This window comes from Bombina bombina, chromosome 5 (assembly GCF_027579735.1).
Source record: "Bombina bombina isolate aBomBom1 chromosome 5, aBomBom1.pri, whole genome shotgun sequence".
NCBI lineage: Eukaryota > Metazoa > Chordata > Amphibia > Anura > Bombinatoridae > Bombina > Bombina bombina.
In genome coordinates this window covers 322,733,528-322,758,026 of record NC_069503.1, presented here as the reverse complement: position 1 = coordinate 322,758,026, position 24,499 = coordinate 322,733,528, and the positions used below count along the sequence as shown (strand labels likewise).

At 37.9% G+C, this 24,499-nt stretch overlaps 1 protein-coding gene across 2 annotated transcripts in view; it reads left to right on the top strand.

Moving 5' to 3' along the window:
* The window catches only part of ETV1 (ETS variant transcription factor 1), a 92,623-nt gene that overhangs the window by 30,773 nt on the left and 37,351 nt on the right, over window positions 1-24,499 (top strand). For both annotated transcript variants that reach the window (XM_053714108.1, XM_053714109.1), the window contains 3 exons: window positions 9,749-9,878; window positions 12,944-13,132; window positions 24,065-24,312. In XM_053714108.1, coding sequence (XP_053570083.1) covers window positions 9,749-9,878; window positions 12,944-13,132; window positions 24,065-24,312 — 567 coding nt within the window. The remainder of the gene's footprint in view (window positions 1-9,748; window positions 9,879-12,943; window positions 13,133-24,064; window positions 24,313-24,499) is intronic.

Sequence of the window (24,499 nt, the reverse complement as noted above, 5' to 3'; positions counted from 1 at the left end):
CTTATATCAAGTTTGACTCACTACAAAGACTGTTTGCCTTGGAGCGGTCTACATACAAGGTCTTTTGGAAACTGTACTTGACATTGCACCCCAGCGAGTTGTCCATTGACTAATGGAGAGTACCATACGATTGGAACATATATGTGTGTGTGTGTGTATGTATGAATACCTCGAAACGTCACGCTAGTAAAATTCTTTTTGTTTTTAAAACCAGAGAGTGCTATTTTTCTTGAAAGTATGTGTGTGTGTGTGTGTATATATATATATATATCTATCCAAAAATGAGAGCACTCACCAGGACTTAACACATTAAAGCAATCACAGCTTTATTTTAACAAAGTGACGTTTCGAGGATTCCAACCTCGTCCTCAGACTTTACTGAGTCTGAGGACGAGGTTGGAATCCTCGAAACGTCACTTTGTTAAAATAAAGCTGTGATTGCTTTAATGTGTTAAGTCCTGGTGAGTGCTCTCATTTTTGGATATTTGTAAAGGCACGTTGTGGCATTGGATGCACCCTGGGCGGTTGTGAAGTGGAGTGAGTGCAGAGTTCATTTGGAAATGTATATATATATATATATATATATATATATATATATATATATATATATATATATATATATATATATATATAAATAATTAAGATGCAAATTTAAATAGACATTTCATTTGTTTTTGTTTGGTGTATCTAAAATATGGTACTTAAAAAAGAGGTAGTAAATGAAATTTATGTGGGCCAAAAGATAAATGTGAATACAATGTATTTTTAGTTTCCAATTCAATATAAACAACCTTAACATTATTTAATAAAAATATTATTGAATATAAAATATATACAAATGTTTTTTAAAGGGACATGAAAGTCAAACCTAAACTGTCATGGTTCAGATATAGCATGCAATTTTAAAGAGATTCTTCAATTTACTCCTATTATCAAATTATCTTGGTATCCTTTGTTGACGAGCATATCTAGGTAGGATCAGGGGAGGCAATGCACTACTGTGAGCTTTCTTCTGATTGGTGGCTTTTCATATGTACCCCCTGTCATTGGGTCACCTAATATGTTCAGCTAACTCCAACCAGCACATTGCTTTGAAGGGGTTTAAAACATTGTTATATTCAAGCAACAGTGCAATGATGAAATACTGTAACTCATTGGACCATTTTCTTTTTGCACTTTTATTTCCCTTTAGCATTGCTGCTCTTTTATATGTGTTGCAGAAAATTAGTTTAATATCCGTTTTTAATAACATTGAAGACACACAAGATGAAAAAATTATTAACAAGATGACACAAGCACACACAATGTGACACAAGGAAGCACAGTAGGACACAAGCACACACTTTATGACACAAGGAAGCAGAATATGACACAAGCACACACTATATGACACAAGGAAGCACAATATGACACAAGCACACACTATATGACACAAGGAAGCACAATATGACACAAGCACACACTATATGACACAAGGAAGCACAGTAGGACACAAGCACACACTATATGACACAAGGAAACAGAATAGGACACAAGCACACACTATATGACACAAGGAAACAGAATAGGACACAAGCACACACTATATGACACAAGGAAGCACAATATGACACAAGCACACACTATATGACACAAGGAAGCAGAATAGGACACAAGCACACACTATATGACACAAGGAAGCAGAATAGGATACAAGCACACACTATATGACACAAGGAAGCACAATATGACACAAGCACACACTATATGACACAAGGAAGCAGAATATGACACAAGCACACACTATATGACACAAGGAAGCAGAATATGACACAAGCACACACTATATGACACAAGGAAGCAGAATATGACACAAGCACACACAATATGTCACAAGGAAGCACAATAGGACACAAGCACACACTATATGACACAAGGAAGCAGAATATGACACAAGCACACACTATATGACACAAGGAAACAGAATAGGACACAAGCACACACTATATGACACAAGGAAGCACAATATGACACAAGCACACACTATATGACACAAGGAAGCACAATAGGACACAAGCACACACTATATGACACAAGGAAGCACAATATGACACAAGCACACACTATATGTCACAAGGAAGCACAATAGGACACAAGCACACACTATATGTCACAAGGAAGCACAATAGGACACAAGCACACACAATATGACACAAGGAAGCACAATAGGACACAAGCACACACTATATGACACAAGGAAGCAGAATATGACACAAGGAAGCAAAACATGACACAAGGAAGCACAATCGGACATTAAGACACACAATATGACATAAGGAAGCAGAATATGACACAAGCACACACTATATGACACAAGGAAGCAGAATATGACACAAGCACACACTATATGACACAAGCACACACTATATGACACAAGCACACACTATATGACACAAGCACACACTATATGACACAAGCACACACTATATGACACAAGGAAGCAGAATATGACACAAGCACACACTATATGACACAAGGAAGCAGAATATGACACAAGCACACACTATATGACACAAGGAAGCAGAATATGACACAAGCACACACTATATGACACAAGGAAGCAGAATATGACACAAGCACACACTATATGACACAAGCACACACTATATGACACAAGGAAGCAGAATATGACACAAGCACACACTATATGACACAAGCACACACTATATGACACAAGGAAGCAGAATATGACACAAGCACACACTATATGACACAAGGAAGCAGAATATGACACAAGCACACACTATATGACACAAGGAAGCAGAATATGACACAAGCACACACAATATGTCACAAGGAAGCACAATAGGACACAAGCACACACTATATGACACAAGGAAGCAGAATATGACACAAGCACACACTATATGACACAAGGAAACAGAATAGGACACAAGCACACACTATATGACACAAGGAAGCACAATATGACACAAGCACACACTATATGACACAAGGAAGCAGAATATGACACAAGCACACACTATATGACACAAGGAAGCAGAATATGACACAAGCACACACTATATGACACAAGGAAGCAGAATATGACACAAGCACACACTATATGACACAAGGAAGCAGAATATGACACAAGCACACACAATATGTCACAAGGAAGCACAATAGGACACAAGCACACACTATATGACACAAGGAAGCAGAATATGACACAAGCACACACTATATGACACAAGGAAACAGAATAGGACACAAGCACACACTATATGACACAAGGAAGCACAATATGACACAAGCACACACTATATGACACAAGGAAGCACAATAGGACACAAGCACACACTATATGACACAAGGAAGCACAATATGACACAAGCACACACAATATGTCACAAGGAAGCACAATAGGACACAAGCACAGCACACACAATATGACACAAGGAAGCACAATAGGACACAAGCACACACAATATGACACAAGGAAGCAAAACATGACACAAGGAAGCACAATCGGACATTAAGACACACAATATGACATAAGGAAGCACAATAGGACACAAGCACACACTATATGACACAAGGAAGCAGAATATGACACAAGCACACACTATATGACACAAGGAAGCAGAATATGACACAAGCACACACTATATGACACAAGGAAGCAGAATATGACACAAGCACACACTATATGACACAAGCACACACTATATGACACAAGGAAGCAGAATATGACACAAGCACACACTATATGACACAAGGAAGCAGAATATGACACAAGCACACACTATATGACACAAGGAAGCAGAATATGACACAAGCACACACTATATGACACAAGGAAGCAGAATATGACACAAGCACACACTATATGACACAAGCACACACTATATGACACAAGGAAGCAGAATATGACACAAGCACACACAATATGTCACAAGGAAGCACAATAGGACATAAACACACACTATATGACACAAGGAAGCAGAATATGACACAAGCACACACTATATGACACAAGGAAGCAGAATATGACACAAGCACACACTATATGACACAAGGAAGCACAATAGGACACAAGCACACACTATGACACAAGGAAGCAGAATAGGACACAAGCACACACTATATGACACAAGGAAGCAGAATAGGACACAAGCACACACTATATGACACAAGGAAGCACAATATGACACAAGCACACACTATGACACAAGGAAACAGAATAGGACACAAGCACACACTATATGACACAAGGAAGCACAATAGGACACAAGCACACACTATATGACACAAGGAAACAGAATAGGACACAAGCACACACTATATGACACAAGGAAGCACAATAGGACACAAGCACACACTATATGACACAAGGAAGCACAATATGACACAAGCACACACTATATGACACAAGGAAACAGAATAGGACACAAGCACACACTATATGACACAAGGAAGCACAATAGGACACAAGCACACACTATATGACACAAGGAAGCACAATATGACACAAGCACACACAATATGTCACAAGGAAGCACAATAGGACACAAGCACACACTATATGACACAAGGAAGCACAATAGGACACAAGCACACACTATATGACACAAGGAAGCACAATATGACACAAGCACACACTATATGACACAAGGAAGCACAATAGGACACAAGCACACACAATATGTCACAAGGAAGCACAATAGGACACAAGCACACACAATATGTCACAAGGAAGCACAATAGGACACAAGCACACACAATATGTCACAAGGAAGCACAATAGGACACAAGCACACACAATATGTCACAAGGAAGCACAATAGGACACAAGCACACACAATATGACACAAGGAAGCACAATAGGACACAAGCACACACAATATGTCACAAGGAAGCACAATAGGACACAAGCACACACAATATGTCACAAGGAAGCACAATAGGACACAAGCACACACAATATGTCACAAGGAAGCACAATAGGACACAAGCACACACAATATGTCACAAGGAAGCACAATAGGACACAAGCACACACAATATGTCACAAGGAAGCACAATTGGACACAAGCACACACAATATGTCACAAGGAAGCACAATTGGACACAAGTACACACAATACAGGGAGTGCAGAATTATTAGGCGAGTTGTATTTTTGAGGATTAATTTTATTATTGAACAACAACCATGTTCTCAATGAACCCAAAAAACTCATTAATATCAAAGCTGAATAGTTTTGGAAGTAGTTTTTAGTTTGTTTTTAGTTTTAGCTATTTTAGGGGGATATCTGTTCGTGCAGGTGACTATTACTGTGCATAATTATTAGGCAACTTAACAAAAAACAAATATATACCCATTTCAATTATTTATTTTTACCAGTGAAACCAATATAACATCTCAACATTCACAGATATACATTTCTGACATTCAAAAACAAAACAAAAACAAATCAGTGACCAATATAGCCACCTTTCTTTGCAAGGACACTCAAAAGCCTGCCATCCATGGATTCTGTCAGTGTTTTGATCTGTTCATCATCAACATTGCGTGCAGCAGCAACCACAGCCTCCCAGACACTGTTCAGAGAGGTGTACTGTTTTCCCTCCTTGTAAATCTCACATTTGATGATGGACCACAGGTTCTCAATGGGGTTCAGATCAGGTGAACAAGGAGGCCATGTCATTAGATTTTCTTCTTTTATACCCTTTCTTGCCAGCCACGCTGTGGAGTACTTGGACGCGTGTGATGAAGCATTGTCCTGCATGAAAATCATGTTTTTCTTGAAGGATGTAGACTTCTTCCTGTACCACTGCTTGAAGAAGGTGTCTTCCAGAAACTGGCAGTAGGACTGGGAGTTGAGCTTGACTCCATCCTCAACCCGAAAAGGCCCCACAAGCTCATCTTTGATGATACCAGCCAGTACTCCACCTCCACCTTGCTGGCGTCTGAGTCGGACTGGAGCTCTCTGCCCTTTACCAATCCAGCCACGGGCTCATCCATCTGGCCCATCAAGACTCACTCTCATTTCTTACCTTGGCCATGTCTCTGAGTATTGCACACCTTGTGCTTTTGGGCACTCCAGTGATGTTGCAGCTCTGAAATATGGCCAAACTGGTGGCAAGTGGCATCTTGGCAGCTGCACGCTTGACTTTTCTCAGTTCATGGGCAGTTATTTTGCGCCTTGGTTTTTCCACACGCTTCTTGCGACCCTATTGACTATTTTGAATGAAACGCTTGATTGTTCGATGATCAAGCTTCAGAAGCTTTGCAATTTTAAGAGTGCTGCATCCCTCTGCAAGATATCTCACTATTTTTTACTTTTCTGAGCCTGTCAAGTCCTTCTTTTGACCCATTTTGCCAAAGGAAAGGAAGTTGCCTAATAATTATGCACACCTGATATAGGGTGTTGATGTCATTAGACCACACCCCTTCTCATTACAGAGATGCACATCACCTAATATGCTTAATTGGTAGTAGGTTTTCGAGCCTATACAGCTTGGAGTAAGACAACATGCATAAAGAGGATGATGTGGTCAAAATACTCATTTGCCTAATAATTCTGCACTCCCTGTATGACACATGGAAGCAAAACATGACACAAGGAAGCACAATAGGACACAAGCACTCACAATATGACACAAAGAAGCAGAATATGACACAAGCACACACAATATGACACAAGGAAGCAGTATATGACACAATCACACACAATATGACACAAAGAAGCAGAATATGACACAAGCACACAAAATATGACACAAGGAAGCAGAATATGACACAAGCACACACAATATGACACAAGGAAGCAGAATATGACACAAGCACACACAATATGACACAAGGAAGCACAAGAAGACCCAAGCACACACACAATAATAAAATTTATTTCTTCCCCTATATCATGTGACATCCCTCTGCCAATCACAGACTAATATATGTATACCCTTTGAATTTCTGCCCATGCTCAGTAAGACCTAGTGCCTCAGAAACTGCATATAAAAAGAACGTGAAAAATTTATTTATAGAAATAAATTGTAAAGTCTCTTAAAACCGCATGTTCTTTTTGATTCAAGAAAGTTTAATTTTGACTTTAGTGTCCCTTTAATGTAGGCTTGCAATTTTAATTATCTTTTAAAATTTTCTTGTAATTCAAATCTGAAAAATGTTACAATCATATACGGTTTTATATTTGTCCCTAATTGGCCTCAGCAGGAAAGATGGATATGGGGAAAAGTTTAAACACGGCGGCACTCATTACTTTGTAGAAACTTAAGTATTTTACAGAAACAAAATCGAAACATTTATATCTTCAATCTGCATATTATTCTACGGCCACTATTTGCTTTAAATACATATATTATTCTAAGGGGTCGATTTAATCAAGCTGCGGTGGATAGGGGCGCACATACGCATCCCTGTCCGCTGCAGCTCGCCTCTGGCGGGTTGAATTCCGGTGCCGGAATTCACATTGCACACAAGTGCTATTTTGCACTCACGTGCAATCTTGCCCCTGCCAGCGCACAGCCAATCACGCACTGGCAGGAGCTGTCAATCTCCCCGGGGAGATTGAAATTCGCTACCTGAGAGGTTGCGAAAAGGTTAGGGAAGCAGCGGTCTGATGACCGCTGCTTGATAAATACGAACGGCAGGGTCTCTTGTGAATACCTGCAGTCGTAGGCAGGCAAAGGGCTTGATAAATTGACCCCTAAGACTTCTCATTGCTTTGAATACATCATCATGTCTAGAATGTATTAACTGTTTAATATTTTTTTAGGGTTTTCAAGACTAAAGGCTGAGAAACTGTGTTTGTGTTAATTTTGTGGCGCTATACAAAATTAATAATGTTTATATGTATGTGTGTTTGTGGATCTTATATCTTCTTGCACATTTAAGGCACATAGTTTTGTGATATATTACTCTAGAACATATGTTACATATGGGAATACTGACCACAGGAAATTAAATTATCTAATAGTTTTCTTGCCGTCAACTAGCCAGTCTGGTGAAATTGACTAAATGCATATGAATGATGTATAATCTTAATTGATATTGAATTGAGTGCATGCTAGATGTACTCTGTCATTTAATGTTAATTCAGTTCCTTTAGCATGCACTGATTGGACACTGCAAGCTTTTAGGAGACAAACATTTAGGCTAAAGCTTAGATTTTTTGTTTTGTTTTTGTTCTTTTTCAGTTTCCTTTATTTTCCTTTAAATTTAACATATAAAAATGGCATTTCTGCATCAAAACATTTACTTTACTGCAATATCCTATTCATATATAAAAATGCTTTAAAAAGGACATAGTACTACAAAATGTCTTCTCTAATATGTTCCCAATTATTCATTTATTCATTTTACCTGCCATAGGGCCACATTGCGCAAAATATTGCTTACACTAATGTGCACCGGTATTACGAGTTAGCTGCAGTGTGAATGCGATCTTGCGTTTTCATTGCGTGGAAGCCTTGCGCTCACAAGAGCACGCTTCCATAGACTACAATGGGAGCCTCGTTCTGATGCCGTCATACACAGAACCTTAGCGCAGAAATTTTAAATATATATGTATACATATATTTTTATGTGTATATACATATTAACACAAATATATATGTATGTAAGCATATACAGTACATATATATTTACTAGGAACACACAGTTCCCAAAGACCGTAATGTAAAGGCACTTTTCAGTGCCGTTTTTATTCTAACAGCACACACCAGCAAATCTTTAACCCCTTAAAACTGCCTAGTGCAGTACATTTTTTTTTGTTCATAAAAAATAAATAAAATAGCCTCTATATTAAAGGCATTTGGGGCACTTTTAGAAAATTAACCAGAGATCTGATCTCTGGTTAATTTTCTGAGCGCCCGCGGTAGCAATTGCCAGCCACTTGTAATGGCTGGTTATTTATTGTGCGCCCACAAACGGCACACGATTAATTAGAGCTCCACTTGTAATGCTTTGTTACCTTTTTATTTTATCTTTTTTTAAAATACCTGATTTTTCCTTTTAAAACCACCAAGTATACTGAGAATTTCAGTACTGCAATAATTTATATAGAAAAGCTATGTAAACAAGAGAGGCCAGAAGAAACCCCCAGCTGCATATGAGAGTCCTGCCGTTCTATAGTGTTTCTACAACATCTTTGAATAAAATTAACTATTATCAACTACTTGCCTGAGTAAATTGTCCCTTTCATGTAACTTTTTGATCTAGTAACTTGATTATGCCAACATTATTCCACTAGGTGGCTTATTTAATGTTAATTTAGCACAATATACATAGCATGGTGTTGTAGTACACTAAATTGTAGTCCATAAATTAATGATATGCAAAAAATAAAATACATTTTACACACACACACATATACACATATATATATATATATATATATATATATATATATATATATATATATATATATACATACATACATACATACATACATACATACATACATACATACATACACACTTTGCTTCTCTTTATTAAATCTATTTCCTTGTAGTAAACTGCACTGCTCATTGCAAATTCTGCTATGTGGCTGACACCTGCTAGTATTGCTAATTGGCAATACATATATGTTCTGCCTTTAGGAATAATAGAAGGGAAACAATTAAATATATTCAGAAAAGTATTTTTATCTCTTTGATTTCAATGTGCTGCTTGTTCTCATATTTTGCTAACTATATTTATATGCAGCCTTGTTGTAACTTTTTTATATTTTTCTTTACCTAGTGGCATTTCATGGTGTTCCATTAAAAATCAAGAAAGAACCACACAGCCCTTGCTCTGATCTAAATACAGCTTGCAGTCAAGAACAACCATTCAAGTTCAGCTATGGGGAAAAGTGCCTGTATAATGTCAGGTAAGTGAATAATCTTTATATTAATGCAGATTTAAACTCAAATTAAAGTCTGAGAAAAATAGAAAATCCTGGCTTTACAGTTGTTGCAAATGATCTTTCTATTTGGCTAGCATACATTTAATTTATTATGTTGTATTATGATTTTTGTAATTTCTCTCTATGCCAGTGAGTTTTTGATGCCTAGATTCATTAAGAAAATTCCCTAGATTTATTAAGACTGGAATTGTCCTTCCATTTTCTCCAATCTCCAAAATCTATGTGTTTTTCTTTAAAGCATATTTACATTGGAGTGGTTAGGTGACATACGTTGCCCTATGCCAACTAAGCATGTGCCTAGGGCAGCATATTTTAGGGGGGGGCAGCATATTACGAGGAATAGTTCTATGGTATGCTTCAAAATAGTTTTGAAGTGTTCGGCTGGAGCGCAGGGTATTAGAATGTCACTGCTACATTAAAAAGTAAGTTATAGCGTATCATCATTAGAATTGCTCTATTGAAGTCCTTGTAAAATATTGCTTAGATTCCAGACCTGATTTTACAATGTGTAAAGTTTACCATCATTTTAAGCCTACATATTTAGCTAAAATCCAGAAGGTCCATATTTATGTCTACTGTCAAAATTCATGTTTTTAGGTCTGCATCTTGTTTAGCTAAATATAAGGATTCGGAAAGAGCTTTTGATTACCATAACTATGAGCCTTTTATCAATTCCTCTAATCTACTGAAGTTCATAAAACGCCTGTAGAAAGTATATTCAGGTATTCTTATTCATTTATAGGGATGCTGTAAGGACGTACCATGCTGTCCTAAAAGCACTGGGCTTAAATGCCTTTAGGGCAGCATGGAACGTCCTACATTTTTTGGCATCCTGTACCCTCCTACTTTTACTCAATAAAAAATCCAAATGGGGACATGCTTAGCATCGTAGGCAGTCACCCATGATCCAATCCCGGCATTTAAATTACTGGATTGTATCAATGATCGCATGATTTCCTTTTTCAAGCAAGTGTATACATTGGAACTTTGTTCTGATCTTCAACACACTTGCCCCCAGCATGGAGGGGTTAAACATGAACTAGATGATTATTATTATTATTATTCTTTATTTATAAAGCATTAACAGATTCTGCAGTGCTGTCCATGGGTACAACAATATAAGTACAACAATACAATATAAGACAACATTTTACAGACAAATACAGGGGGAATTGAGGGCCCTATTTCCGTGGGAACTTAATGATTTATTAATAGCAAAGATTAGCATGAGAATAATATGCAGATGTATTTTTTTTTCCAATTATTTTACTTAAATATTGTAACAATAAGTGTAACGTTTCAGTGTTTATAAAGCATTGTGTATCTCCATGCTGTAACCTTGCTTTCCTTCTCTACCGTTTGGGACAGTTATAAATGGGCCAGTAGAGTTTGCAACCAATGACTGTCTGGAGTCTGCACTGTCACTTTTAAAAAGGACATTGAAATCCCAAAGTTTCCAGAAATAAATGGCAGGAAATTGTTTTTTTTACTACATATCATATAATTAAACCTTTTATATTATCTAAAAATGTTTAACGTCCCTTTAACTTATAAATAAATGGACTGAATTACTGTATTCCAGGAACACCATTCTCAGAATTCACTAACTTGTTTCCATGAAAAAGTTTTAAATTATGAACATTCCCCATGATAATTAATTAAAACCTTGTACCGTAAAGTCCAGTGATTCTTTCTCACAACTAAAGAAGTCCGCTTTAAAGGGACAGTATACTGTAAAATAGTTTTTCCCTTAATGTGTTTACAATTGCTTTTTTTACCAACTGCAGAGTAAAAAATGTATGAAAATTAGCTTTTTAAGGCTTATTTGTGTATATTAAAGCTCTGATTTTGTGTTTTGAAGCCACAGCCTAATAAAATAGGTTGAGCTTGTAGGTATAATCAGATCTTATTACTGTATCACATTGTGCACATATACCTGCTTCTTTATCTTATATCTGTCAATCACCAGTACTTTGAGAGAACAATGAAAAATCAACATTTTATTACCTTATCTCTGCTTTATCGCACTGGGAGTGTAATTTCTTCTGCTGGCTGTGTTTACAAAGCTTATCTATAGCTGGTACGTGCGGCCACAAACTTTCAGAATAGGTGGGGATACCACAAGCTAAATTAACAATTTCAAATGCCAATATAAGGGTAAAGGAGCTACTTGTAAACAATTTAATGCACTCCAGCAGGTAAAGTGGATCATTGGGAACAAATTAAAGGGGAGAAATTTTTTGAGTAAAATGTCCCTTTAATACATTGCCTGCAAATAAAATGCCTGTATATATTGTGATTTAGCGTAAGGAGTATTTTCAGTTTGTCGATTTGAAAGCATTGCATTTTTAGTGATGATTTAAGTGCTCTGTTTTGGCTTCATGTATATTACTTTAAATTTTTAATACACTTGATATCAGACAACAAGATCATCTAAATTAAAGTGGAAGCTCTATGTGCAGTGACATAAAAAGCCTTTGGTGTCTTCAATAAATGTATATGTAGAAAGCGAGCATTTAGGACTTCAGTTTGTGACGCTGAATGATAATTATTCCCACACAACTGGTTTATGTCTTTGAAGCCAATAGAGGCTTCTGTGCGAAATCAGCAGCTGAATCTGCAATCACCATCTAAACAGATTAAGACACCTTTCTAATTTACTCATTTTGATGTTGCCAGTTTTATAATTTATGAGACTGTTTTGGGGCCCTTGGCTTTTCATTCCTTAGATGAAAAATAATGCTTTTCAATAGAGTGTTTTGAAAAAGCTTTTTAACCTTTGGTTTCTTTACTGTAATGCATTTTTGTTTAGCATAGCTGAGACAGGCTTTTAAAGTGATTTACATTATGCCCTTCATCCAGACGAAAAATGCATTGTGGCATGTAGGTAGATCTGAAATGAGATCAGGTTCATTTTTTGCTGCTTTATTTGTATGTATTCATCATAAAATAATTAAGAGCTCGTGCTTATCTCTTAATATCTGTTAATGTTGTAACAGTTTGTAATTTTTTTATTATTATTATTATAGTGCCTACGATCAGAAAACACAAGTTGGAATGAGGCCCTCCAACCCGCCAACACCTTCAAGTACTCCGGTGTCCCCACTGCATCATGCATCCCCTAACTCTGCACAAGCTCCAAAATCAGATCGGCTTTTCCAAACTCACCTTCCTCCATCACAGTCAATTCCAGACACCAGTTATCCGATGGACCATAGGTACTGATTCCTTATTAACCCTTAAAGGCACATTGTTTTATGCCATATATTTCAAAATGCAAGTCTTATAACTTTTCTCATTCCTTTCTTTGATACCAAATGTATTGACAAATTAATTGCCAATTTGAAACTTGGTGGCCCACTTATACGTCACAATTTTTGTTGTCGTTTTTTTTGTTTGTATAACTACATGATATTTTTAGAATTATCTAAATGGTTTGGAGCCAGGCTTAAAAAATAGTAGCTGTTTCACTCTAGCTCCTGGGATTTGCCAAGTCTGAGTTTTCAATTCTTACATTTTATATTGCAGCACATTCTCAGTATTTCTTTAGAGAACAAAATGATGATAGAAATACATTATTATTAACCAGATAATATCAATCGAAAATACTTTGTCACATTAAAGGCAAGTTAATCGTGCTGTCATTCATGAGGGATATAATTACAATTAATTATTATAATTTATTTATAAAACTCCAACATATTAGATTTTGCCATGGTAAAATTTACAAAAACTACAAAAATGATGGAGGTAAAGGGTCCTGCCAGTAAGCTGCACCATCTGATATACATCATCTTGTAAAAAGGTGAAACAGGTGGGCATGTGAGCTTACATGCCACTGATCTCTCCAGGATCTCTTTAGTGGGCACAATAACTGATTTTACTGACCACCCAGTAAAGGTGTACGCCGGTATTTAGCCAAAAGTAGCTAATATTATTTGTTTGTCAGTGTTTGTTGCACAAATTATCATTAAATAAAATTATGCAATTGATTTTTACTTTGGATAGCTTAAGTAACTGTCACATATAACATAAAATGAAATAACTGGAAGGTTTACACTATAACTGTTTCTGTAGTTAACACTGCATGCTATAGGAGAGAGTAAAAGGAAGCCTAATTGTATTTCTAAGTAAAAATAAACAAGATTTTGGAACATCTTGTTCACCGCTTTTTAAATTTTGTTTAGTGAAATGGTTGTGAGAGGCAGCTTGTTTTATAGCCTGGTAGGCATTAACAGTTCCTTTGCTGATTAGTTATTGTGACAATAGGACATGTGACATTCTGGGAGGTTTAATCCTTCCCTACTCCTGTTATTGAAGCATAGCATTAAAATATCATAAAGGGACATTCTGGTCAAACTTTAAACACACATAGATGAATTACACATTTGCAATATACATGTATTGGCAAACATGCTTCTAGCAAATGTTATCAATGTTTTAGTGTTCATTGTGAAGCATAGCTAGATATTCTCAGTGCGCCAGCATTTTAAATACTACAGCTGCTCAAAGCTTTAGTAAAGCTTGTATCATGTCATCAATTAACAAATGTAGTCATTACCTGGTTATAAAAGAACCTTAGGCTCTGTGTGCAAGTGCTGTGTTTAAAATGCTGGTGCACAGTGCATACTTAAATACACTTTTGAAACATCTGTAGCCTTTATTAGAAGCCTTTTTGCTAATACATGTACAAAAATGCGTCTAGTCAAAAGTGAAATGCATCCATGCTGATACCTTGTTTCTTTCTTTGTTTAAATTAAACTCCCTTTTAACTTGACAGAAAACGTAAGACTTTCATGTCTCACTGTATACATTGGTCATTTTTTTCATATACATTAGTTTTCTGTGCATGTGCTTGTATGCTTTTAAATAATAATAAAAAAAAAAAATGTAATCTTGGTGTAAACATGAACTTGTTTGTTCAAATGAAAAAGAAACCTGGAATGTAAAACAAATCTACGTGGAGTGGATCAGATTTTCATTTGTATGCTTTTATCTTTACTGTTCATATAGAAATATGGAAATAGATGTTCTTTTGTTTATACTTTGCATTGCAAATGATTTGCAGCAAAGCTAGAAATGCTACTATGTTGTTAGCAAATGGTTTTGAATCACCTTCTTTGAATAAAGTTAAACAAGTGTGAATTTCATAAATAAAATGTCAGAGATCATTTTTATCTTGTATATGTATTATATTTTAAAAAAAAAACTGTTTAATTATAGATATGGTTGTTGAATATCCATGTTTATTTAAAGGCACATGAAATCCACATTTTTCTTTTGTGATTTAGAAATATCATGCAATTTTAAACAACTTTCCAATTTACTTCTATTATATAATTTGTTTCATCCTCTTGATATCGTTTGTTTAAAAGCATATCTAAATAGGCTCAGTAGCTGCCGATTGGAGCTGCACATAGATGCCTCATGTAATTTGCTCACTCATGTGCATTGCCATTTCTTCAACAAAGGATATGTGAAGAATAAAGCAAATTAAATAATAGTGAATTGGATTATTGTTGTTTAAAATTCTATCCTCTATCTGAATTATGAAAGAGAAAACTTTTGAGTTTCATGTCCCTTTTAATACGGGAGTAGAATAATACATAAAATAAGTTTTTATATACTTTTTCTTTCCAAAAACATAACTTCAATCAATAATCTATGACACCAAGCAAGTTCCATTCTTCAATGAACTTTTAAGAGACAGTAAACACCTTGATGTGTTTGTATAAAATATTTAATAATGTATAATGAGAAAAAATTGCAATACATATTATTTATTTTGCCCCTTTTCATGTAATTTAGCTCTGACAATTGAGTAATTTCTAACTCTAAGAACTTTGAATGCACCCTGTTGAAGGCTTACTCTAATAGCTTTCTCTAATTGGCTTTATCAGATAACAACAGCAAAACAAAGCATTTTAAACTAACTTTATCACTGTAGCTAGCCTTGTTGTCTGTGGACTATATCCCAGATTGGCTCTAACAAATCATTTTTTATTTATTTTTTGGTGTAAATTTTAAGCCACGGTTTTCTCTGTAAACTGTCCTTTATAGTAAAGAGACATTTCCTCATCAAATGTTATGCAAATATAAAGGACAAAGATCACTTTTATCAAGAGATTAACCCATTTTTGTTGCTGAAATCCTGAAAGTGGTTCTGTGGGCGACAATACAAAAATAGATGAATTGCTTATCTAATGTATGAAAGGATTTTGTTCTATCCAACTGTGAGATGTTTGATGTAGTGAGGAGATATACCAGAATATTAGTTATTGATATACAAGTAAGTGGAACAAAACTTTTAGTGGCTTTTATGAAAAATTAACAGCACAATACTTTTTTTATCAACTTTACTAGCAGCAGCTCACTTATTTCTCGTTAAGTGTGTTCAGTCCACGGGTCATCCATTACTTATGGGATATATTCTCCTTCCCAACAGGAAGTTGCAAGAGGATCACCCAAGCAGAGCTGTTATATAGCTCCTCCCCTCACATGTCATATCCAGTCATTCTCTTGCAACCCTCAACAAAGAAGGAGGTCACGGGAGGAGTTGGAGTTTTTACTTAATTATTCTTCAATCAAAAGTTTGTTATTTTAAATGGCACCGGAGTGTGCTGTTTTTCTATCTCAGGCAGTATTTGGAAGAAGAAACTGCCTGCGTTTTTCTATGATCTTAGCAGGCGTAACTAAGATCCACTGGCTGTTCTCGACATTCTGAGGAGTGGGGTAACTTCAGAACATGGGAATAGCATGCGGGGTCCCCCGCAAATGAGGTATGTGCAGTACAATATTTTCTGGGAATGGAATTGACTAAGAAAACACTGCTGTTACCCGTATGATGTAAGTACAGCCTTAAATGCAGTAGTAGTGACTGGTATCAGGCTGATGAATGTATGCACAGTAGAGTTATTTTCTAGGGACTAGAATTTGACTGAGAAAATACTGTTAATACTGAAATAATGCTTAAGCCTTATCTGCAGTGGAAGCGACTGGTAGCAGGCTTAGTGATAACTTTAGAAGAAGGAGTACGGCGTGCGGCTGCACTGACCCGGAACCGGAACCGCAGAAAGACCTCAGGGTTATCAGGGTTATCCAATGATAGAGCAGAGACTCCGGAGTGCCGTAGCCAGGGTGATCAAGCCCAAGGTAGGTACAAACTGGAGAAAAAAGGCAGGCACTACTCGGGGGTTTAAAATAACAAAGGAAAAACTTTTATTGATAAACATAAGCCCAACAAAACAAAAATAGGCTTAAAAATTACCAACAGCAGTACAGACGATAGAATGACACAGAGGGACAGACGGCCTGACGCGTTTCGCGCCCCCTAGTGGCGCTTAATCATAGGCTGATTTGGAAAAGACAAGACAACCCTTATATACACAAGGAAATTAACCCCATCATTACCAACATAACTTAATAAATAAAACTAGCATGTATTCTAATGCATTTGAAACTGTGACACGAAATAAATAAAAGAAAAACTTTTGCATGACATTAAAAGAAGTTTGAAAAACGTTTACTGGAATGTTATTCGTTTTTGTGAGGTACTTGGTGATAAATCCTTTTGGGCATGAATTTTTTCTTATTTTCCACATGGCTAACGTATATTTCTGCATAGAAACAGTTATATCAATTCTCCCACTGTTGTAAATGAGCGGGAGGGGCCTTTTTTTTTTAGCGCCTTGTTGCACAGTTAAAATTCAGCACAGTCTTCCTGCTTCTTCCTCCTTGATCCAGGACATCTCTAGAGAGCTCAGGGGTCTTCAAAATTCATTTTTGAGGGAGGTAATCAGTCACAGCAGACCTGTGACAGTGTGTTAGACTGTGATAAAAACGTTTAATATTAATTTGATATCCGTTTTTTTGGGTACTGAGGGGTTAATCATCCTTTTGCTAATGGGTGCAATCCTCTGCTAATTAATACATTTAAAGAATTGTTGACTATAACTGATTTAGTTCTTTGTTATTCAACTGTGTTTTTTTAAAAGCGCTGCAGCGTTTTTTATATTGCTTGTGAACTTATTGAAAGTAATTCCAAGCTTGCTAGCTTCATTGCTAGTCTGTTTAAACATGTCTGATACAGAGGAATCTGCTTGTTCATTATGTTTAAAAGCCAATGTGGAGCCCAATAGAAATATGTGTACCAATTGTATTGATATTACTTTGAATAAAAATCAATCTGTACCGATAAAGAAATTATCACCAGACAACGAGGGGGCAGTTATGCCGTCTAACTCTCCTCACGTGTCAGTACCTTCGTCTCCCGCTCGGGAGGTGCGTGAGATTGAGGTGCCAAGTACATCAAGGCCCTTACAAATCACTTTACATGATATGGCTAATGTTATGAAGGAAGTATTCTACAATATGCCCGAGTTAAGAGGCAAGCGCGACAGTTCTGGGTTAAGGACAGAGCGCGCCGATGACACGAGAGCCATGTCTGATACTGCGTCCCAATTTGCAGAACATGAGGACGGAGAGCTTCATTCTGTGGGTGACGGTTCTGATTCGGGGAGACCGGATTCAGAAATTTTAAATTTAAGCTTGAGAACCTCCGCGTGTTGCTAGGGGAGGTGTTAGCGGCTCTGAATGATTGTGACACGGTGGCAATCCCAGAGAAATTATGTAGGCTGGATAAATACTACGCGGTACCGGTGTGTACTGACGTTTTTCCTATACCAAAGAGGCTTACAGAGATTATTAGTAAGGAGTGGGATAGACCCGGTGTGCCTTTTTCCCCTCCTCTGATATTTAGAAAAATGTTCCCTATAGACGCCACCACACAAGACTTATGGCAGACGGTCCCTAAGGTGGAGGGAGCAGTTTCTACTTTAGCCAAGCGTACCACTATCCCGGTGGAGGATAGCTGTGCTTTCTCAGATCCAATGGATAAAAAATTAGAGGGTTATCTTAAGAAAATGTTTGTTCAACAAGGTTTTATATTACAGCCTCTTGCATGCATTCCGCCTGTCACTGCTGCAGCGGCATTCTGGTTTGAGTCTCTGGAAGAGGCGATTTGCACAGCACCATTGGATGAGTCTTTGAGCAAGATTAGAACCCTTAAGCTGGCTAATGCGTTTGTTTCGGATGCCGTAGTGCATTTAACCAAACTTACGGCTAAGAATTCCGGATTCGCCATACAGGCGTGCAGAGCGCTATGGCTTAAATCCTGGTCAGCAGATGTAACTTCTAAGTCTAAACTACTAAATATTCCTTTCAAAGGGCAGACCTTATTCGGGCCCGGCTTGAAGGAAATTATTGCTGACATTACTAGAGGTAAGGGCCACACCCTTCCTCAGGACAGGACCAAATCAAAGGCCAAACAGTCTAATTTTCGTGCCTTTCGTAATTTCAAGGCAGGAGCAGCATCAACTTCCTCCGCTCCAAAACAGGAAGGAACTACTGCTCGTTACAGACAGGGTTGGAAAGGCAACCAGTCATGGAACAAGGGCAAGCAGGCCAAAAAGCCTACTTCCGCCCCTAAGACAGCATGAAGACAGGGCCCCCTTTCCGGAGACGGATCTAGTGGGGGGCAGACTTTCTCTCTTCGCCCAGGCTTGGGCAAGAGATGTACAGGATCCCTGGACGTGGAAATTATATCTCAGGGATACCTTCTGGATTTCAAAACTTCTCCTCCACAAGGGAGGTTTCATCTGTCAAGGTTATCAACAAACCTAGTAAAGAAAGAGGCATTTCTACAATGTGTACAAGACCTCTTAGTGATGGGAGTGATCCACCCAGTTCCGCGGACGGAACAGGGGCAAGGGTTTTATTCAAATCTGTTTGTGGTTCCCAAGAAAGAGGGAACCTTCAGACCAATCTTAGATTTAAAAATCTTAAACAAATTCCTAAGGGTTCCATCGTTCAAGATGGAAACCATTCGAACCATCCTACCCATGATCCAAGAGGGTCAATATATGACCACAGTGGATTTAAAGGATGCCTACCTTCACATACCGATTCACAAAGATCATTATTGGTACCTAAGGTTTGCCTTTCTAGACAGGCATTACCAGTTTGTAGCGCTTCCCTTCGGGTTAGCTACGGCCCCGAGAATTTTTACAAAGGTTCTGGGCTCTCTTCTGGCGGTACTAAGACCACGAGGCATAGCGGTGGCGCCGTACCTAGACGACATTCTGATACAAGCGTCAAGTTTTCAAAATGCAAAGTCTCATACAGAGATAGTTCTAGCATTTCTGAGGTCGCATGGGTGGAAAGTGAATGTGGAAAAGAGTTCTCTGTTGCCACTCACCAGGGTCCCTTTTCTAGGGACTCTTATAGATTCTGTAGAGATGAAGATTTACCTGATGGAGTCCAGGTTATCAAAGATTCTCAATGCTTGCCGTGTTCTTCACTCCATTCCAAGCCCATCAGTAGCTCAGTGCATGGAAGTAATCGGCTTAATGGTCGCGGCAATGGACATAGTACCATTTGCGCGCCTACATCTCAGACTGCTGCAACTATGCATGCTAGGTCAATGGAACGGGGATTACTCAGATTTGTCCCCTTTGCTAAATCTGGACCAGGAGACCAGAGATTCTCTTCTCTGGTGGTTGTCACGGGTTCATCTGTCCAAAGGAATGACTTTTCGCAGACCAGATTGGACGATTGTAACAACAGATGCCAGCCTACTAGGCTGGAGAGCAGTCTGGAACTCCCTGAAGGCTCAGAGATCGTGGACTCAGGAGGAGAAACTCCTCCCAATAAACATTCTAGAATTAAGAGCAATATTCAATGCTCTTCTAGCTTGGCCTCAGTTAGCAACACTGAGGTTCATCAGATTTCAGTCGGACAACATCACGACTGTGGCTTACATCAATCATCAAGGGGGAACCAGGAGTTCCCTAGCGATTTTGGAAGTTTCGAAGATAATTCGCTGGGCAGAGTCTCACTCTTGCCACCTGTCAGCGATCTACATCCCAGGTGTGGAGAACTGGGAGGCGGATTTTCTAAGTCACCAGACTTTTCATCCGGGAGAGTGGGAACTTCACCCGGAGGTATTTGCCCAACTGATTCATCGTTGGGGCAAACCGGATCTGGATCTCATGGCATCTCGCCAGAATGCCAAGCTTCCTTGTTACGGATCCAGGTCCAGGGACCCGGGATCGGTGCTTATGTGTTTCCACCTTTTCCGTTGCTACCTCGACTGATTGCCAGGATCAAACAGGAGAGAGCATCAGTGATTCTGATAGCGCCTGCGTGGCCACGCAGGACCTGGTATGCAGACCTAGTGGACATGTCGTCCTGTCCACCATGGTCTCTACCCCTGAGGCAGGACCTTCTAATTCAGGGTCCTTTCAACCATCCAAACCTAATTTCTCTGAGGCTGACTGCTTGGAAATTGAACGCTTGATTCTATCAAAGCGTGGGTTTTCGGATTCGGTTATTGATACATTAATACAGGCTCGGAAACCTGTTACCAGAAAAATTTACCACAAGATATGGCGTAAATATTTATGTTGGTGTGAATCCAAGAGTTACTCATGGAGTAAGGTTAGGATTCCTAGGATATTGTCTTTTCTACAAGAGGGTTTAGAAAAGGGCTTATCCGCTAGTTCACTAAAGGGACAGATTTCTGCTCTGTCTATTCTTTTACACAAGCGTCTGGCAGAGAATCCAGACGTCCAGGCTTTTTGTCAGGCTTTGGCTAGGATTAAGCCTGTGTTTAAAGCTGTTGCTCCTCCGTGGAGCTTAAACTTGGTTCTTAATGTTCTTCAGGGTGTTCCGTTTGAACCCCTTCATTCCATTGATATTAAGCTTTTATCTTGGAAAGTTCTGTTTTTGATGGCTATTTCCTCGGCTCGAAGAGTCTCTGAGTTATCTGCCTTACATTGTGATTCTCCTTATCTGATCTTTCATTCAGACAAGGTAGTCCTGCGTACTAAACCTGGGTTTTTACCTAAGGTTGTTTCTTATGTCCTAATCCTTCTTCAAAGAAGGAACGTCTTTTGCAAAATCTAGACGTGGTCCGTGCCCTGAAGTTCTACTTACAGGCAACTAAAAATTTTCGACAAACTTCTTCTCTGTTTGTCGTTTACTCTGGACAGAGGAGAGGTCAAAAGGCTTCGGCTACCTCTCTCTCTTTTTGGCTTCGTAGCATAATACGCTTAGCCTATGAGACTGCTGGACAGCAGCCTCCTGAAAGAATTACAGCTCATTCCACTAGAGCTGTGGCTTCCACCTGGGCCTTTAAGAATGAGGCCTCTGCTGAACAGATTTGCAAGGCTGCAACTTGGTCTTCACTTCATACTTTTTCCAAATTTTACAAATTTGACACTTTTGCTTCTTCGGAGGCTGTTTTTGGGAGAAAGGTTCTACAGGCAGTGGTTCCTTCTGTTTAATGTTCCTGCCTTGTCCCTCCCATCATCCGTGTACTTTAGCTTTGGTATTGGTATCCCATAAGTAATGGATGACCCGTGGACTGAACACACTTAACAAGAGAAAACATAATTTATGCTTACCTGATAAATTTATTTCTCTTGTAGTGTGTTCAGTCCACGGCCCGCCCTGTCTATTTGAGGCAGGTTCTAAATTTTAAATTATAACTCCAGTCACCACTGCACCCTATAGTTTCTCCTTTCTCGTCTTGTTTCGGTCGAATGACTGGATATGACATGTGAGGGGAGGAGCTATATAGCAGCTCTGCTTGGGTGATCCTCTTGCAACTTCCTGTTGGGAAGGAGAATATATCCCATAAGTAATGGATGACCCGTGGACTGAACACACTACAAGAGAAATACATTTATCAGGTAAGCATAAATTATGTTTTTTCATTACCTTTTTTTCTATTCCCTTTAACGTAAAGTAAAATTAAACTGTCATCATTTTGGCAGAGCGTGCAGTTTTAAGCAACTTTATATTTTGCTTTTATGATCAAATTTGTTTTGTTGATGAGAATACCTAGGTAGGCTTAGGAGCACCAATGCACTATTGGGACCTAGCTGGTGTGCCTGCACATGTTATTGGCTTAGAAAATGTATTCATCTGCCCTGAGCCTACTCTTCGACAAAGGATATCAAGAGAACAACGTAAATTTGATAATAAAAGTACATTGGAAGGTTGTTTAAAATTGCATGCTCTATCATGAAAGTTTAAAGGGACAGTCAAGTCCAAAAAAAACTTTCATGTTTCAAATAGGGCATGTAATTTTAAACAACTTTCCAATTTACTTTTATCACCAATTTTGCTTTGTTCTTTTGGTATTCTTCGTTGAAAGCTAGACATAGGAAGGCTCATATGATAATTTCTAAGCCCTTGAAGGCCGCCTCTAATCACATGCTTTTGTATTTGCTTTTCACAGCAGGGGAGAGCTAGTTCAGGTAAACCCTATAGATAACATTGTGAGCACGCCCGTGGATTGTGGCAGATACTGCACTAATTGGCTAAAATGAAAGTCAAAACATAATAAATAAAATGTCATGTGATCAGGGGGCTGTCAGAAGATGTTTAGATACAAGTTAATCACAGAGGTAAAACGTGTATTATTATAACTGTGTTGGTTATGCAAAACGGGAATGGGTAATAAAGGGATTATCCATCTTTTAAAACAACAAAAATTCTGGTGTTGACTGTCCCTTTAATTTTTCTGTCCCTTTAAGTTAAATATGCTTTAACATTTGCAAGCACCAAAATAAGTTATGTAAGGTTTTTATTTTGCTAAAGGTCATTTAGTTACTATTTATTGCAAGCTTCCATACCTAACAATTTAAATAATTATTGAGACATCTGAAGTTCAAAGATTGTACTTCGAACAGCATAAAAAATCAAAGTATTAATTGCCACAATCACTACACCTGGACCGCCTGTCGTGCGAATATTGCAATCGCTACTCCATCTTCACACAGAACCATAAGTCTATCCTAACCTTCAAATAGTTCATGATATATATTCAGTTAAGTCAAATTAATGTTGCCAAAAACCTTCATTACATTTAGGTTTTATGTTTATATATATATATATAAATCTCTTTTTCAGGCCACCAAATGGTGTATTAAACTTTCAAGAATAGCTTTGTTGTGTTGTAATTTTATGATACAATAGATATTTATTTCAGTAGACTTATCTAATAGTGTATATTTTAAAGACATATCTGCTTTAATATTGTACTATTCTATCTAATTTTTTATTTTGTCATTTTAATTAATCAGATTTCGTCGGCAGCTTTCTGAACCGTGCAATTCGTTCCCACCACTGCATGCAATACCAAGAGAAGGACGTCCAATGTATCAACGACAGATGTCCGAGCCCAGCATTCAGTTTCCCCCACAAGGATTTAAACAAGAATATCATGATCCAGTTTATGAACACAGCACTATGGTTGGAAATACACCTAACCAAACCTTCCCTCCACCGCTCATGATTAAGCAGGAACCTAGAGATTTTGCTTATGACTCAGGTATTGGTTTATTCAGTATGCTATATCCATGAATGAAAACATGGCTGAATATTAACTGTCAAACTGTGTCTCATACATATCTATTCTCAGGCCTTCCCTTTACTTCGCATTCGTTAATGTGTATATTTCATATGTTATAATGATTCCAGACAATAATGCAGTGCTTTGCAGGCAGTGGATACTTGTA